Below are 17526 nucleotides of genomic sequence, written 5' to 3' on the forward strand. Positions count from 1 at the left end.
AAATGCATCAAATACCCCTCTACACTTCACCATTAAAATCCCTGCACTCTAAAATTAAACAGCTGAAAGAAACCATGCAAACAGACTAAAACCAAGATGATAAACACCAAATCAATGTCTATATATTGATTTCAGCTGCCTATTACAACAATTTCTGCAGCATCTCTATGCTACTACTAAAATCTAACCTATTCTAACTCTAAAATCTAACTACAAAATTCTAACCCTTTACAAAAGAAAGGCCTCTACCTTTTATAGAATTTACAATTTTGAATCGAAGGGCAGGATTAACTGCATCCAAAGGCTGCAACCTGCCAACCAGAAACTGGCTGCCTTAACCCATGCCCATTAACTCTTAGTTATCCACCCAACCACTATCTCAACTACCTGCAACTGTCTGGATTCAATTTGAGTCTATCCGGTAGTTGGACATAACTGTCCACAACTGACCTGTTTCCCCTTTGTTTCAAAATATCTTGAGTGGGGCCCATAGGCAGTTTTACAATTAAACAATTCCAGTTTTCAAAAACTGAACTTCTGGAATTAAATCCAGCTATGTATTTCTCGAGAATGCATAGACTTGCTGCATTTAGAGTGTTCTTCGGTCTTTGGTCTCGGTGATGGACTTCAGCTTTGTGGTCTGGTGGCACAACTGCGTGCTTCCCAATGCTCGGTTCCGATCTCCCATTCCTGTAGCTTGTTCCTGCATCTTCTTCTTCAGCTTCTAGCGCCTGGCTCCTTGACATTTCAGACCTTATCCTGGTTCTTTGGGACGATGCCTTCGACTTGCGAACAATCAATCTCACTTTAATAAATCAATTTGAAAAATTAATTAAATTAATTTAACAAACATTAAATTTTAACGTTTGGCTCGAGAAGCTCTTTGTGAGATGAATCTTTAAATGGTTTTCGCTTGATAGAGGTGAAATGTGAGATTTTATTTTAAATGCTCATTTGCCTCTCTCTTTGGAATTTCGTGCATATTAGGCAATTTGAAACCTCTAAGCATTTTTTGAATTTTGGCATATGAGGATTTCGACTTATTAGATTTTCGGCCAAAAAGGCCTTTTGCAAAGTTATTATAACGCCTCTCTTCTAACATCTTCACGATTTCAGCCTAAAAGGCCATATTGCCAAATTTTAAGTGATTTCGGCCTAAAACGCCTTTTTGTCAAATTTTAAGTGATTTCGGCCTAAAAGGCCTGTTTGCAAACTTTAAGTGATTTCGGCCTAAAAGGCCTTTTTGCAAACTTTAAGTGATTTTGGCCTTAAAGGCCTTTTTGTAGACTTTTAAGTGATTTCGGCCTAAGAGGCCTTTTTGCAAACTTTTAAGTGATTTCACCTTTACTTCTCATTTTTGTGTTTCCGAGTTAGGTCATTTTCGGCCCAAAAGCATATTTTCACGATTTTAATGATTTTCGGGACTTGTGACATTTTCGGCTCAAAGGTATCATTTGCGCGACTTTCAACTGTTGTTTCATTTTCGGCTTACAAGCCGAGTTTGCAAGACTGTGAAGCTTTATCATTTTCGGCGACGCTTCCTTCATTTCTCTCCTACTACGCAGGCAGACCAAACTCAAAACGGGGGTCCTTGTCAATGACGGGGTGTGTGTGCTATACACACAACAAATGGCAACTCGGCTAGGAAATGTTCTTGAACATTTCAAGGATGACTATCCGGATCAAACCCCAGAATCTCTGGTATATACCCCACAAACCAACCAAATGACAGAAGACAGATTCAAAACAAAATGAGGTTGCAAACTGAATTAAGTCACCAACCTTGAAAATCAAGTGTGTGCAGTGAAATTCACTCCAGCTTAGAGAAAGTTGAGATATCATCGTTTAGTTAATGCAAGCTACGTAGAGCGACTCCAACTCCAAAAGCAACCTGGATAGAGCCCCGTTGCTAGCAAGCGTCTATAGCCCCGACCGAGTTATCGCTTGTAAGGTCAGAGAGATTGCTCTGTTTCTGATAAATTTTCTTTTGAATACTGGCAGAGGTGTCTGTACTCCCAAAGCCAAGCATTTGATATTTCTTTGCTTTTCAATTTCTTTTCTTTTGATTTTTCTCTTTTTCTCATTGGCTGGTAAGCAGTGAAGCTTATGTGGGATTGAGCGTTACAGTGGTCGCTGAAGCAAAGCTTCAGATTTTTCACTTGCATTGACTTCCCTTTGATAAAACGACAGACTTAAGCAATTTTAAGCGTTTGAAAGTGCAGTGATCGCAATTTTGGTGACAAAATGCAGTAAGCAACTAAATTTTTAGAATGAATAAGTCTTAAACCAAATGAGCTGACTACGGGGGCAACCGTCAATTAGGTGCTCTACCAAAGTCGGCATCCAAGAAATGAGCGGGAAAAAACTTTCCGACTTTGTACACCAGTGCTGGGAAAAGCAAACATACCCTTCACAAAAACTGACAGGGAGACAACCCCTTCCGAAAGGACACCTACACTACGGAAAGCAAACTATCTAAAGCAGAAAACAGGAAATCTAAGCTAAAAATAGAAAACGAACTAAAAACAGAAAACAAAAACCTAAACTAACTATGTACAAGAAGAGACCGATTGTACAAAATGCAGACTATATGTATACGTTCCCGACTCAGGGTGATTTCTCAGTATGTGCAGCAGTAACAGGGCAACGGGAACAATTCTCAGTTTGGCTTGTTTGTCTTTATACACTGAAAATAAAATTTTCAGTTGGTCACTCTCAGGTTTAACCAAGATCTCAAGCAAAATTATCAATTGGGGAAGTTCATTAGGTCCGTGATTAATCCATTTATAGGTTGCTTTCCCAGAATATTCAAAATTAAATTGAATTTTTTTTCAGAATTAACAGCAGGAGGGAAAGAAACAACCTGGTGTGTTTTTGAGTTATGCAGAGTGTCGGGCAGCGGAAGATCTTTAGCAGCTGTATCAGGAGGTTGCCATTGGTGGTGGACTTTCTCGATAGCATCCGCATCGAATTCCACATTGGGTTGCGCAGGCTGAAAATCAGTCTTGAAACTGAACTCGAACTTAGGAAAGAGGGGTGCATCATTTGTCGGTGCATCTTTGGATTGAATGAACAGTGCAACCTTATGCACTTGTGTTAGCATGTCTTCAAACGGTAGGGACTCTTTGATTGATTGATCCTCAAAAACGTCCTCGACGGACTCCTGGACTACATTGTCCATTGGTGAGGCTGTTGCAAACTGCCCCTCAACTCGTGGCTGATCCACAAAGCTCACTTGATCGTCCTCTTGAACACTGTCCTCATCAGTTGCAGGGATAATAAATTCATCTGCTGCCTTGGTTTGATTGATTGGTTCATCTTGCTCAGCACTTGATAGCTCCATCCTAACATCATCGGGGAGTGCGGCGCTGCATTGGTTTTGCGATCTTCTGCGCTCATCTGCAGCAAGATAGGTACTCCATTCTTTGCTGGTGATAGGCTCTTCTGGTTCTTTTGACAGTCCAAAGTGGGCTTTGACTTGACTGATTGCCTCCATGCATAGCGAGCAAGCGAATTCTGAATGTGGGGTATGGTGAATTCTGCACCACCAAGGTGACAGCACGTTCTCTAAGCATAACTCCTCTTCGAGACCAAACTGGTTCTCAATCAAATTCTTGAATCTTGTAAACTCATCGATGCTTGACGGAGGACTAGAGATATCCAACTGTGCTAACTTCTCCGGTTTGGAAATATCCCAAAAAAATATTTGTCCCTACAGTGCTAACTCGACCCTTGACAAAAATGTCAAGCAATTCAATTCTCCGTGCACTATGGTGCCATGAATTTTGCAGTGAGCTACAGATGTGAACTCGGATAACTGCCTTGGATACAACTGCAGACTTAGCCTTTGCTGGATCTAGAAAATTTTGGACTGCGAACAATCTTCATGAAGCGACTGACCATACATTTTGACTCAGAACTTTTTGGTATTTTCAGATTTTCTAATTTTTTGGCTTTTCTGGTTTAACAGGGATCTTGCATATCCCAAATATAGCATTTAAATTGGCTCAATGGACTAACTTGCTGCAAGGAACCTGATAAGGGGCCCTCCTTCTAGCGCCAATTCTGTTGACGTGGCTAAAATCGCGGAACTACGACTTCATCCGGCCAACGCAGAATAGAATGCTAATTATCCTATCCTCTCTTGAGATAAGGAAATCCCTAATGGTGTTTTAAATTGATCAATGGGGGGTTACCTCAAGGTTTTGGTTGTCAGGTCTTGACTGCAGGATAACTCAGCAGTTGATGTGTTTTGCTGGAAACACAAAGGGGACTTACATTTTGTAACAAGCTGGTCTGCTACGATTTTAGGATTTCGAAATAAAAGAAAAAGGGAAGGGTTTAGGAAGTCTAAGGACAAGGAAGATAACAGTTGATGCAGAGGGTAGACAGATTTCGATAAACCAGTTCTTGTTTCGCCAGAGACACCCTCACAACTAGACAAGAACGGTGCAAGCTACAAGGGATGAAGGATTTTCAGACCGGAGACATTCGTTTTAGGCACCCAATTCTGGCGCAGCCTAAGACGAACACCTGCAGTTGAACTAAGCACAGTTTGGGTTCAGACTAACCATGCACGGTGACCCACAATCAGCAGGCCCACAATGGTATGAACCAGAAATGCATCAAATACCCCTCTACACTTCACCATTAAAATCTCTGCACTCTAAATTAACCAGCTGAAAAAAACCATGCAAACAGACTAAAAACAAGATGATAAACATCAAATCAATGTCTATATATTGATTTCAGCTACCTATTACAACAATTTCTGCAACATCTCTTTGCTACTACTAAAATCTAACCTATTCTAACTCTAAAATCTAACCCCAAAATTCTAACCCTTTACAAAAGAAAGGCCTCTGCCTTTTATAGAATTTACAATTTTGAATCGAAGGGCAGGATTAACTGCATCCAAAGGCTGCAACCTGCCATCCAGAAGCTGACAGCCTTAACCCATGCCCATTAACTCTTAGGTATCCACCCAACCACTATCTCAACTACCTGCAACTGTCTGGATTCAATTTGAGTCTATCCGGTAGTTGGACATAACTGTCCACAACTGACTTGTTTCTTCTTTGTTTCAAAATATCTTGAGTGGCGCCCACAAGCAATTTTACATTAAAACAGTTTCAGTTTTCAAAAACTGAACTTTTGGAATTAAATGCAGTTGTGTATTTCTCGAGAATGCATAGACTTGCCGCATTCAGAGTGTTCTTCGGTCTTTGGTCCCGGTGGTGGACTTCAACTTTGTGGTCTGGTGGCACATCAACACGTTTCCCAATGCTCGGTTCCGATCTCGCGCTCCTGCAGCGCGTTCCTGCATCTTCTTCTTCAGCGTCCAGTGCCTGGCTCCTTGACGTTTCAGACCTTCTCCCGGTTCTTCGGGACGATGCTTTCGACCTGCGAACAATCAATCTCACTTTAATAAATCAATTTGAAAAATTAATTAAATTAATTTAACAAACATTAAATTTTAATGTCTGGCTCGAGAAGCTCTTTGTGAGATGAATCTTTAAATGTTTTTCACTTGATAGAGGTGAAATGTGAGATTTAATTTTAAATGCTCATTTGCCTCTCTCTTTGGAATTTCGTGCATATTAGGCAATTTGAAACCTCTAAGCATTTTTTGAATTTCGGCCTATGAGGATATCAACTTATTAGATTTTTAGCCAAAAAGGCCTTTTGCAAAGTTATTAAAACGCCTCTCTTCTAACATCTTCATGATTTCAGCCTAAAAGGCCATTTTGCCAAATTTTAAGTGATTTTGGCCTAAAAGGCCTTTTTGCCAAATTTTAAGTGATTTCGGCCTAAAAGGCCTTTTTGCAAACTTTAAGTGATTTCGGCCTAAAAGGCCTTTTTGCAAACTTTTAAATGATTTCGGCCTAAAAGGCCTTTTTGCAAACGTTTAAGTGATTTCACCTTTACTTCTCATTTTTGCATTTTCGGGTTAGAAGGTCATTTTTGCGTTTTCAGGTTAGAAGGTCATTTTTGCGTTTTTGGGTTAGAAGGTCATTTTCGGCCCAAAAGCATATTTTCACGATTTTTATGATTTTCGGGACCTATGACATTTTCTGCCGAAAGGTCTCATTTGCGTGACTTTCAATTGTTGTTTCATTTTCGGCTTACAAGCCGAGTTTGCAAGACTATGAAGATTGATCATTTTCGGCGATTTAACTATTTTGCGAGATTTCAGAGGGCATGAAACTTCTGAACTTTATCCTTTTGCTCATTCTGCTAAGCAAAATTGGGTTTCTAAGGCAACTCACGCGAGGTTTACTTCAAAGCATTGAACGCTTCCTTCATTTCTCTCTTACTACACGAGCAGACCAAACACAAAACGGGGGTCCCTATCAATGACGGGGTGTGTGTGCTATACGCACAACAGTATCGCCATTGAAATCCTGCGTCATTTCACTTTTTTCTATACGAACATCACTTTATAATTGGTAGACAATGGTTTTAGTTAGCTGCACTCATCCATGCCAAGTCAATAACTATAATCTTAGTCATAGCATTTGCCAAATCTCAAGGAAGAAATTTGAAATCTGGCAAACTTCATAAAAATCTGAAAAATTCGTTGATGTTCACCTCAAGTTCGTATGGAGAAGGGAGCTTGAAACTCATGGGAGTGATTCGAGATCAGACACCGTCGCGATGGCATGCATATCACATCCGCATCAGCATCTGTCACGATCACGTCTATTGCATCGAGCAGCGTTCAGTATTGAAGCGATGAATTTACTTATTCCCATCCGCTAAATACTGTCCGCTGAATAAAACCTTTATTTTTTATGTTTTTATCTTCTCTATTAAACTAAGTTGTGTTTAATGTTATTTTCTTTATAAAACTAAGCGATGTCCTCCAAGCTTTGAGATTAAATAATGTGAGTGCAACATTAATTAATGGAATAGGTGCCCCCATTTTCCATTGTTTACAAAATGTAATATATTAAAATGCATCGATATTGTTTTATTTTGTTTTTATCTTTTTTATTATATGGTAACATTATACATTAAAAATTAATATTTTAAAATATATTTTTTAGATTTTTAATTATTAATAATATATAAAATTTAAATTTATTTTGGTAATTTTGTGGATTTATTTATTTATATTAGTTGAATTTAATGTCGAATCTTTTTCCAAATTTTGTCCATTGCCGAATTTCATTCAAATTTTATTGTTGCCGAACTTGAATTCGAATTCGAACATTGTGACTTAGCCTATAATGAATGCGCTTAATACTTGTGGCCATTGCAAGCTGTCCTTCCTACAATATTTTTTTCTAAATGGATTAGTTGATTTGATTCAATTTGTACATTGAAGGAGCTCAGAAAATTACTCACAATGAGTATTGTCTATCCTATTTTGAGTCAGGTCTAAATATATTCTGTGGACTTATGACATTACTACAAATGTCAGGACAAAATTCCTATTCTTAAATTTTGTTGCATTCATTCACAAAGATGGTGATAATTGTTCAAATTCCCTTGAATAATTTCTCTTTTAAACATGAGGCACATTCTATTTTGTCTACTACGTTAATTAGGCACATGCTTTATTTGTTGCCTACATTCAATTTCTATAATGCATACACAGCTTTGGTTGATCTTGTGATATCTTTTTATAAAAAATGTTTTGTTGAATAGATATTAGTATCCATGTTAGGAATCTGTAGAATATAGGGCCTAGGCTATTCCAGACTTTGCATCTGTTATACCTTAAATGATATTTTCTAAAGGCTAATTTTCTTAGGGAGAAAAAAAGAAGAAATGCCGACTTGCATGCTTTCAACTGCAACAAACGTGAAATATATGGCTGGCAATAAATCAACACTCCTCATGTAGAAATGTACTTGTACAAACATTAAAAATTTAACCCTTTCAAAGCTTAGATTGGTTATATTTTCTGTTTGCTTAATATGAGTAGAGGGGTAACACAAATAATTGCTAAGGATTTTGGTTACAAAAAGTTGTATTTTTTGTCAATCTATATCTTTATATTAGACTAATATTTTTAGGTATTGATAGAGGAAATGGGGCTGTGGATATTCTCTTTGCTGTGAAACAGAAAAATATTATTACTGGAACCCAGTTACAGATGTTGTCTCCCAGAAGAAGCCACCCTATCCAGACACATCTGACCTTGCAAAGACAAAGGGAACGGTGATGCCACAACAGAGTGTTGTTATAGCAGCAAAACGATGGGATCTTCATTATGCTGTTAGATTTCTTCTCCATTTTTTTATCATTTGTATTTTGCTTTTCTATTTAGTGCCCATTTAATAGTTTTAAAATACTAAGTTTGTAGAATAGATATCCTGCCAATCTATTTTGGGGCTTGGAAAAGTTGGAATAACTTTAATTATTAGTGACATTGTTCTTTCTTCCTTTTTTAAATATCTCGCAGCAGATTATATGACAAGCTTAAGACTATCATTGCTTTTAAGGTTTGAACTAATGTATTACTGAGTGTTGAATTTTATTCTAGTGTTTACAGCTGAGTGTTCTGGCATGATGCCATTTACTTAGAGGAGGGCATTATTATTTCTTGTGAATTATGAGATTATCAAGTATGATTCATCGTCAAGTCTTCATGGTTCCTTACAGGAACAAATTGACTTGGTAAACATATGCCAATGGATTCTATGCTTTTTGAAACTACAAAAGTACAACTATAGTGTATTGACTAAGGAGACTGATCACGTATATTCAAGTACAGTATTACTAATATTTGAAGGCATGTGTTCATACTCATCAAACTTAGGATATAGATTTTTGAATTTTGAATTTTCTGATTTTGATAGTAAGAATCAATACCCTGAATAATTTTTCTTTTGATTCAAAATAGTTTACAAATTTAGCTCGTTTGAATGGCTGATTACAAAGATATACAAAGATTCAGCAACACTGTAGCAAATCTCAAAAGCTGACTGCTACAGAGTAACCCATCCACATAAACCACCCAAAAACCGGCTACCATGTTACATCATCTTAGAACCAGCAATACGAGATGATAAAAAAAAAAGGAACAGTCCAGTATTAATACCAAAAACATAGCTAAAACCATGTAAATACATCAAGGAACTATTATCACCACATTTCTTATAAAACTTGTCAATGAAAGACGCATCACCTTTCTTCAAATACCTTTGTTTTCATATCTGCCAATTTTAACCCTGGATCCATGTCCAATCCATACAGGATCTAGATTTTGATTCAGTGCAGTTTTTGGTCCTAACAGGGTGCAGAGATATGATTGTGGGTTCATCCCGAAGACACCCAGGCAAAGCCAAATAGAACCTAGGAAGCTCAAAGCTGTTGAAACATGAAACCTCACAATAGCCTCCAATTTGCTAGATCTGTATACTCTCAAGCAGACTGAACACAATCCCTGCTCCTTCGACAAGGGCTCTAAGAACGATCCAAATGGAAGTGGTAAGGGTAGTGTTGACATGTTTTTTATGACAGCGCCTAAGATAGAATAAAGTTGCCTAATGGTCACTTCACCCTCTCTTGATCAAAGTATGATTGCATGCTAAGATTGCAAGAAGTTCAAACAATCGACTCCAAGGTTCCTTCATGCTACAGACATGACTCAGTTCGCTGATGTGATTGCTGGTAATCCAAGGGGACTTACGTTTGATCGTTCTTTTACTTCTTTTCTATGGCGTGGAATTTCATCATCAGATATGGCAATTCTGCGATGCTTATGCTTCGAACAAACTAAAATGAACTGAAAATAAAGGGGAAAGGGTTTAGAAGGATCTAAATCTACTCCTAAGGGCAGTGATATCAATAGATAGTGCTCTAGTGGACAAATTCCAAATAAACCAAGCTCTGCTTCGCCAAGATAAACTACAACTTTGCAAGATCCGATGCAATCTTCTAAGGATGTTGAAGAATTTTCGTATTGAGAAAGTGCATTTGAATACCCAACACGGCGCAATCCAAATGACTATTCACAATCAAACTTAGCACAAATTTGGGGGCTCAAGCTAACTTTACACTGCAACTTACAATCAACAAGATGCAAAAAGTATGAACCATGGAAATTCATCAAACACCATTACATTCTCCATTGAAATTAAAGCACTATTCTACTTCTACTCTATGTGAGGAAGGTGAAACCATGCAAGTCTGGGAAAAATAACTTAAGTGGACACCATTAGAGAATAATGTTTCACTGTTATTATCTCAAAAACTTATCACAACAATTTCGTACAAGTCTCCCTACCTGTTTTCAAATGAGGGGGTCACCCCTTTATATAGGCATCATGCAAAGCCCTAATTAGGGTTTTCCCCAAAAGATTTTCCACTCGTGATGCAACAAGGTGGGAATCAACAATTAATGACCCATCATGCCCATATACAATTAGTTTTACGTGCCCAAAATGGCATCCATTGTGCATTAAATGCACCACTTCTTTCAAATTCGCCCAATGTGTAATAAATGCTCCATCATTGACTCAACATGCGTTGACCCGACTGCCACTTTGTGAGAAACACCTAGAGAGAGAAAACTTCAAGAGAGAAAAAATTGATCCATGAAGAATTTTCTTGAAGGTTTTTGAACTTTACTTGCTTAGAAGATTTTTCATCAATTTTGCACATTTCCTATTTTTTAGGGACATTTTCAAATTAGGGTTGCAGGGTCTAGGAGAGAGAAAATTATCTCACGAATTCCAATTTTCCATCATTTTGAAATTCGGATGATTTTTTGATGCCTGAAAAATGGATTATTCAAAATTTTTCCTGTGGGGAAATTTCTTGTGCAGTTCATCCTTGATTCCTTCCTTGCCTTAGAAATTTTGTCTTCAATTCATCTTTGGGTGTGATTTCTTCCTTGCTTGTAATTCCGTACTGAAGGAAGGAATTTCCATCACAGCCAAATTTTCACCTTTTCCAAGAATTTTGTCACGAAGGAAGGAATTTCCATCACACAGCCAAATTTTCACCTTTCCTATTTTTAGCTCTGGGATTTAGGTTAGAGAAAACTTTTCACTTGGCCAATTTTTCTTCTCGTCTTGAAATTTCTTTATTCTTTGGCGAATTTCCATGCTTGGGAGGGGAATTTTGAATTCTTCCCTGAGAGAATTTTCCTTCTCTCAATTTCTTCCTTGACGTTCAATTTCCTTTCCTTGGAGAATTTTCTTCAATTTTGACTTGGGCTTGGAAATTTGACTCCGATGGAGAAATTTTCATCTTCAAATTTTCATGATCCTATCCTTTTGGCGCCCAATTTCATCACATGGTGGAATCTTCAATGCATGTGGAATTTCCCTGACTACCGCAATTTGGCGCCCCTCTCTATGTAGGGGCGTTGTTTCTCCTTGGTGAAGGAATTCAATCTTCGAATGCATTTTCCTTAGTGCTATGGTTTTGGCGCACCTTCCTTGACTTGGGTGCCATTCACCCTTGATGGAGGAATTCTACTTTTAAATGTTTTTCCTTGCTCACCTTACTTTGGCGCCCTTCTTTGTGGATGGGCACTATTTCACCCAAGGCAAGGAATTCTCCACTTTTACTACTTTCCATGCCTTGACCATTTTGGCGCTCTCCTCTATGCATGGGCGTTGTTTTGCCTTTGGGAAGGAATTTTGTAGTTTCTTGGTTTTTCACGACCCCCCTCTCCAGTGCCCTTCTCTGACCTTGGGTGTCAAAATGCTTGAGTGGTGGAATTCTCCACTTTTCCATCATTCCATGACTATGTCATTTTAGCGTCCTACTCAGAGCTTGGGCGCAATTTTGCTAGTGTGAAGGATTTTCATCATTTTTAACATTTTCCATGCCAACATGAATTTGGCGCCTTTCTCTTGACTAGGGCGCTTTTTTGCCTTGGCCAAGGAATTCTTCAATTTTGGATTTTACATGATACTCCCTATATAGCACCCTTCTTTGACTTTAGGTGCTATTTTCACTTGGTCAGAGAATTTGACCTTCCTCTGTCCAGACTTAGCCAATTTAAAACTTCTTCCATATTCAGGATGCCATTTCGGGGAGTTGAAGTGATTTTCCAAACTTAGAATATTTTTACGCTGCTTTCCACTTCTGGAATGGATGCCCACGCTTAGCCATTTTTGATCCATTTCGCCTTCTTTTTGAGTTTTCCGGATTTAGGTTTGTTTAGGAATGTTCGGTCTCAGTGTGTGTGCCTGCGGAGAACCTACTACAAATAGACTTTCCAAAAAATAGAAAGTGTTTCAAGATGTTGGAGTTAGGTAAAAATAAGATCCATAACCACTTACTAAAAATAGTAAGTTAGATTTTCGGCGAAATTAGAGGAATCCGGGAGGGCAGTGAAATCCCTAAAAAATAGGAACTTTCTAAAAATAGAATGTTGCTCATAATTTGCTCAAATTTCACGTGCAGTTTCCTTAAAGAGTCCTGATTTCAATGAAACACTCATTTTTTCAAAAATCCTAAAGGAAAGGCCTCAAAAACAAGTGCGAAGGTCAATGCCCTAAAACAAACAAAACAAGCTCCAAACTTAACCAAATTTATTTAAATGAGCTGCAGACTTGATCAAACTAACCCCAAAACTCTTGCAAACGTAGGAGACTAACAAGATCGCTGTTAAAAGTCTTAAAGAAACAAAACCAAAAGACTCGTAGGAACTAAAAAGTAGGGGGTCCCCATTTGCGATGGAGCGATGTGTGAAAACATCACAACATCTAGCCTCCACCCGAATAAATGTTCCTGAACATTTATAGATAAAACAAAATCCATGAGGGAAGTGTTGAAAAACACTTCAGGGTGAGAACCCAGATTAAAGCACATTCATTTGAAATTGTATAAGTGTGTGCATACGCATTAATTCCATCTCACAAGACCATCTAGACTTCTAGAATTAGTTATAGCAAGCTAAAGGTATCTATACTTCAAAAGCATCTGGGACATTGCGTCACTACCAGTCAAGCATCCATAGCTCCAACGAGGTTGTCTTTGAAATTTCACGAATATTGCTCCACTGTAGGTCAAGCGTCCATAGCCCCGGTGGAGTTATCTGCATATTCCCAAAGCCAATATTTTGATATTTCTTTTCATTTTTTAATCTTTTCTTTCTTTCTTTTGATTTTTCATTTTATTTCCATCAATTCCTTTGGCTCGTAAGCAGTGAAGCCTACTATGGGTTTGGAGATTCCAGTGGTGCTGAAGCAAGATGTAAGGTTTTCTCTAGCCATAACTTCTCCTAAGAAATCCAAATGACTTAGAGTAATTGACTAGGCATGAAAAGCATGACAATCTCAGGATTCAGGCATCGAAACATAACATAAGTGGAATACAACCAGATTTGTGCAAAGGAGGACATCATCACCCCTTTCACAAACAAAAACTCCAAACAATTTAGGCCACTCAAAACCTTGAACCTAAGAAAAACCAGCACCAAAGGCTGAAAACCAAAAACCAAAACCCAAAGCAAAACAAAACAAGACAAACCAAAACCAAAAAGGAAAGGGAAAACCCACAACAAAATAAGCCAAAACCCCAAAAGAAAAACTTAGTCTCACAGGAACAAAAAAATTTGAACGAACAATACTCACAAGACCTAAATATATACAACTCCTAACATGATTTCTCAGGATGTGCAGGAGAAACAGGGCATTAGTTATGGTTCAAAGCCTTGCAAATTTATCTTAAAACTCAGAAAAGTAATCTTTCATAATACAAATCTCAAACTCAAGCAAAACATCAGGAAAGATTAGCAATTGTGGCAACTCATTAGGACCATGATTAATCCATAAACAAGTCGTTCTTCCTAAATTTCTGTAATCAAATTCATAACTTTCAAATTCAGGAGCAAGGAAAGAGACAACCTGGTGGTCTTTATGCATGGGCGGGAATTCTTGCATATCATCCATTGCTTCATCAGGAGGTTGAAGCTGGTGATGTATCATCCCACTTGCAACTGCAACATGCAACTCATAATTCCAATCCTCAGTAGGCACATGCTGGTGAAATCTGGATTCAAATGGAAACTTGGAAACATGAAGTATTTCAACTACCAGCTCCTTTTGAATCTTTAGTAACGGGTCTAGCCCCAACCCGAATTGCTTTTTATACTTTGCTTCCATTTTGGTGACCCATTGCTCATCAAATATTCCTCTTTGCCTTAAGTTGCTTATTGTTTCTTCCATCTTGAGCATGCAAGAATGAACTTCTTCATCAAGGACTATTCCTGCTTGGAGTGTACTGGAAACACTTCCCTCTTCATGTTTTCCTGCTTGGATGAATGAGCTCTAGAAATCTCTCACATCGTCTCTACTTTGAGCTAAGTCCTCCATTTCTGGTTCTTGATGATCTTCAATAACTTGCAATTTTGCATATTCATCTGCTTCCATATGCTGATAGTCACCCTGGGTGGTTCTCCTTGCTTGTATGTATTCCATTGCTTCTTTGATCTTCACTCCAATGGCTTCTTCCTCTGGTGTGATGCAAGAAACGCCGTCCCCCACTTGAATGCTTGGATCATTGGGTTCACTTGCACTATCCACTTGTAATTCATGTCTTACCGCCAGATGGTGTTGCAATGCTTTGTTCTTTTGACTCAACTTGTTTGAGATGGACACTCCAGATTTTATGTGTGATGCATTCCTTTGTAGGCACTAATACTCTGGACTGATATCTGACTTGGTTGATAGCCTCTCCACACATTGGACAAGAGAATTCTGAGTGGGGTGCATGGTGAATCCGACACCAGCGAGGAAGCAATACCCCTTCAAGTCGATCATTACCCAATTCTATTTGATTTTGAATTCTCAACTTGAATCTCGAGAAAGGATCATTTGCATTGCAATCATCATCAGGCCTTATGCACAATTCTAGCTTTGGAACATCCCAAAAGAAAATCTTCCCTTGTAGAACCAATTCTATCCTTGACAAGAATTTCAAGCAATTCGTCTCATCATGCTTGGTGGTTTCATGAATCCGATACCTCCCTGGTAAGGCAAATTGAGACAAATTCTTGAGGTGCAGTTGTGCATTCAAATCTTCTTGAATCTGAGCGATGTCCACAAGGAGACTGTCCTGACAGCAAGAAATCTGAAATGGTCGCCCATCCATTGAGAAATCTTTTTTTGATTTTCTATTTTTTGTTTTTTTTTGGATTTTTTGAATTTTTCACTTCTTTTGGATTTTTTGACATATAAGAGATCTAACATATCTCTGATTTGACACTTAAAAAAGCAAAATGAACGATTTGATGTTAGGCCCTCCTCCCTCTAGCGCCAATTCTATTGATGTGTTTTTTTATGACAACGCCTAACACATAATAAAGTTGCCTAATGGTCACTTCACCCTCTCTTGGTCGAAGTACGATTGCATGCTAAGATTGCAGGAAGTTCAAACAATCGAATCCAAGGTTCCTTTATGCTACGGACATGACTCAGTTGGCTGATGTGATTGCTGGTAATCCAAGGGGACTTATGTTTGGATCCTTCTTTTACTTCTTTGCAATGGCATGGAACTTCATCATTGGATGTGGCAATTTTGCGATGCTTATGCTTCGAACAAACTAAAATGAACTGAAAATAAAGGGGAAAGGGTTTAGAAGGATCTAAATCTACTCCTAAGGGTATGATATCAATAGATAGTGCTCTAGTGGACAAATTCCAAATAAACCAAGCTTTGCTTCACCAAGATAAACTACAACTCCATAAGAACCGGTGCAATCTTTTAAGGATGCTCAAGAATTTTCATATTGAGATAGTGCATGTGAATATGCAACACGACACAATCCAAACGACTATTCACAATCGAACTTAGCACAAATTTGGGGGCTCAGGCTAACTTTACACTGCAACTTACAATCAACAAGATGCAAAAAGTATGAACAAGTCTCCCTTCCCCTTTTCAGATGAGGGGGTCACCTATTTATATAGGCATATACAGTATGAACAAGTCTCCCTCCCCCTTTTCCCCAAAAGATTATCCAGTCATGATGCAACAAAATGGGAATCAATAATTAATGACCCATCATGCCCATATACAATTAGTTTTACGTGCCCAAAATGGCATCCATTGTACATTAAATGCACCACTTCTTTGAAATTCGCCCAATGTGTAATAAATGCTCCATCATCACCTGAATACGATAGTTACATGCAAAAGATTCTCCACCACTGCATTAAGTACGACAATTGACATGCAATGAATTAGCCGCCACCATGGTCAAATATTGTAGCAATGAATGCGCCACTATGCCTTCACGCGACGACTGCATGCAAAAAGATGCTTCATTGACTCAACATGTGCCGACTCGACTGCCACTTCGCGAGAAACCCCTGGAGAGAGAAAACTTAAGTAGAGAACAATTTGATCCATGAAGAATTTTCTTGAAGTTTTTTGAACTTTCCTTGCTTAGAGAAATTTTTCATCAATTTTGCACATTTCCTATTTTTTAGGAACATTTTCCAATTAGGGTTGCAGGGTCCAAGAGAGAGAAAGCTATCTCATGAATCCAAATTTGCCGTCATTTTCAAATTCGGATGATTTTTGATGCCCGAAAATGGATTTTTCAAAATTTTTCCGAGGGGAATTTTCTTGTTCGGTTCATCCTTGGTTCCTTCCTTAGAAATTTTGTCTTCAATTCATCCTTTGGTGTGATTTCTTCCTTGTTTGGAACTCTGTCCTGAAGGAAGAAATTTCCAACACACAGCCAAATTTTCACCTTTTCCAAGAATTCTGTCATGAAGGAATGAATTTCCATCACTTAGCCAAATTTTCACCTTTCCTATATTTTAGGAATTTTTCCATTTTTAGCTCCGTGATTCAGGTTAGAGAAAACTTCTCTCACTTGACCAATTTTTCTTCTCGTCTTGAAATTTCTTTATTCTTTGGTGAATTTCCATGCCTGGGAGGGGGATTTTAAATTCTTCCCAGAGGGGATTTTCCTTCTCTGAATTTCTTCCTTGACCTTCAATTTCCTTTCCTTGGAGAATTTTCTTTAGTTTTGATTTGGGCTTGGAAATTTGACTCCGATGGAGAATTTTTCATCTTCAAATTTTCATGATTCCATCCTTTTGGCGCTCAATTTCATCACATGGTGGAGTCTTCAATGCATGTGGAATTTCCCTGACTACCTCAATTTGACACCCCTCTTTGTGCATGGGCGTTGTTTCTCCTTGGTGAAGGAATTTAGTGTTTGAATGCATTTTCCTTAGTGCTATGGTTTTGGCGCCCCTTCCTTGACTTGGGCGCTATTCATCCTTGATGGAGTAATTCTACTTTTAAACATTTTTCCTTGCTCAACTTACTTTGGCGCCCTTCTTTGTGCATGGGTGCTATTTCACCCAAGGCAAGGAATTCTCCACTTTTACTACTTTCCTTGCCTTGACTATTTTGGTGGCCTCCTCTATGCATGGGTGTTGTTTTGCCTCTGGGAAGGACTTTTGCAGTTTCTTGGTTTTCCACAGCTGCCCTCTCCTAGCGCCCTTCTCTGACCTTGGGCGCCAAAATGCTCGAGTGGTGGAATTCTTCACTTTTCCATCATTCCATGACTAAGTCATTTTAGCACCCTACTTA

At 38.4% G+C, this 17526-nt stretch overlaps 1 protein-coding gene across 2 annotated transcripts in view; it reads left to right on the top strand.

Annotated features, from left to right (window-relative positions):
• The window catches only part of LOC131043756 (uncharacterized), a 176589-nt gene that overhangs the window by 91136 nt on the left and 67927 nt on the right, over positions 1-17526 (top strand). For both annotated transcript variants that reach the window (XM_057976987.2, XM_057976985.2), the window contains exon 7: positions 8075-8226. In XM_057976987.2, coding sequence (XP_057832970.2) covers positions 8075-8226 — 152 coding nt within the window. The remainder of the gene's footprint in view (positions 1-8074; positions 8227-17526) is intronic.

The sequence above is a fragment of the Cryptomeria japonica genome, chromosome 8 (assembly GCF_030272615.1).
Source record: "Cryptomeria japonica chromosome 8, Sugi_1.0, whole genome shotgun sequence".
NCBI classification, from domain to species: Eukaryota; Viridiplantae; Streptophyta; class Pinopsida; order Cupressales; family Cupressaceae; genus Cryptomeria; species Cryptomeria japonica.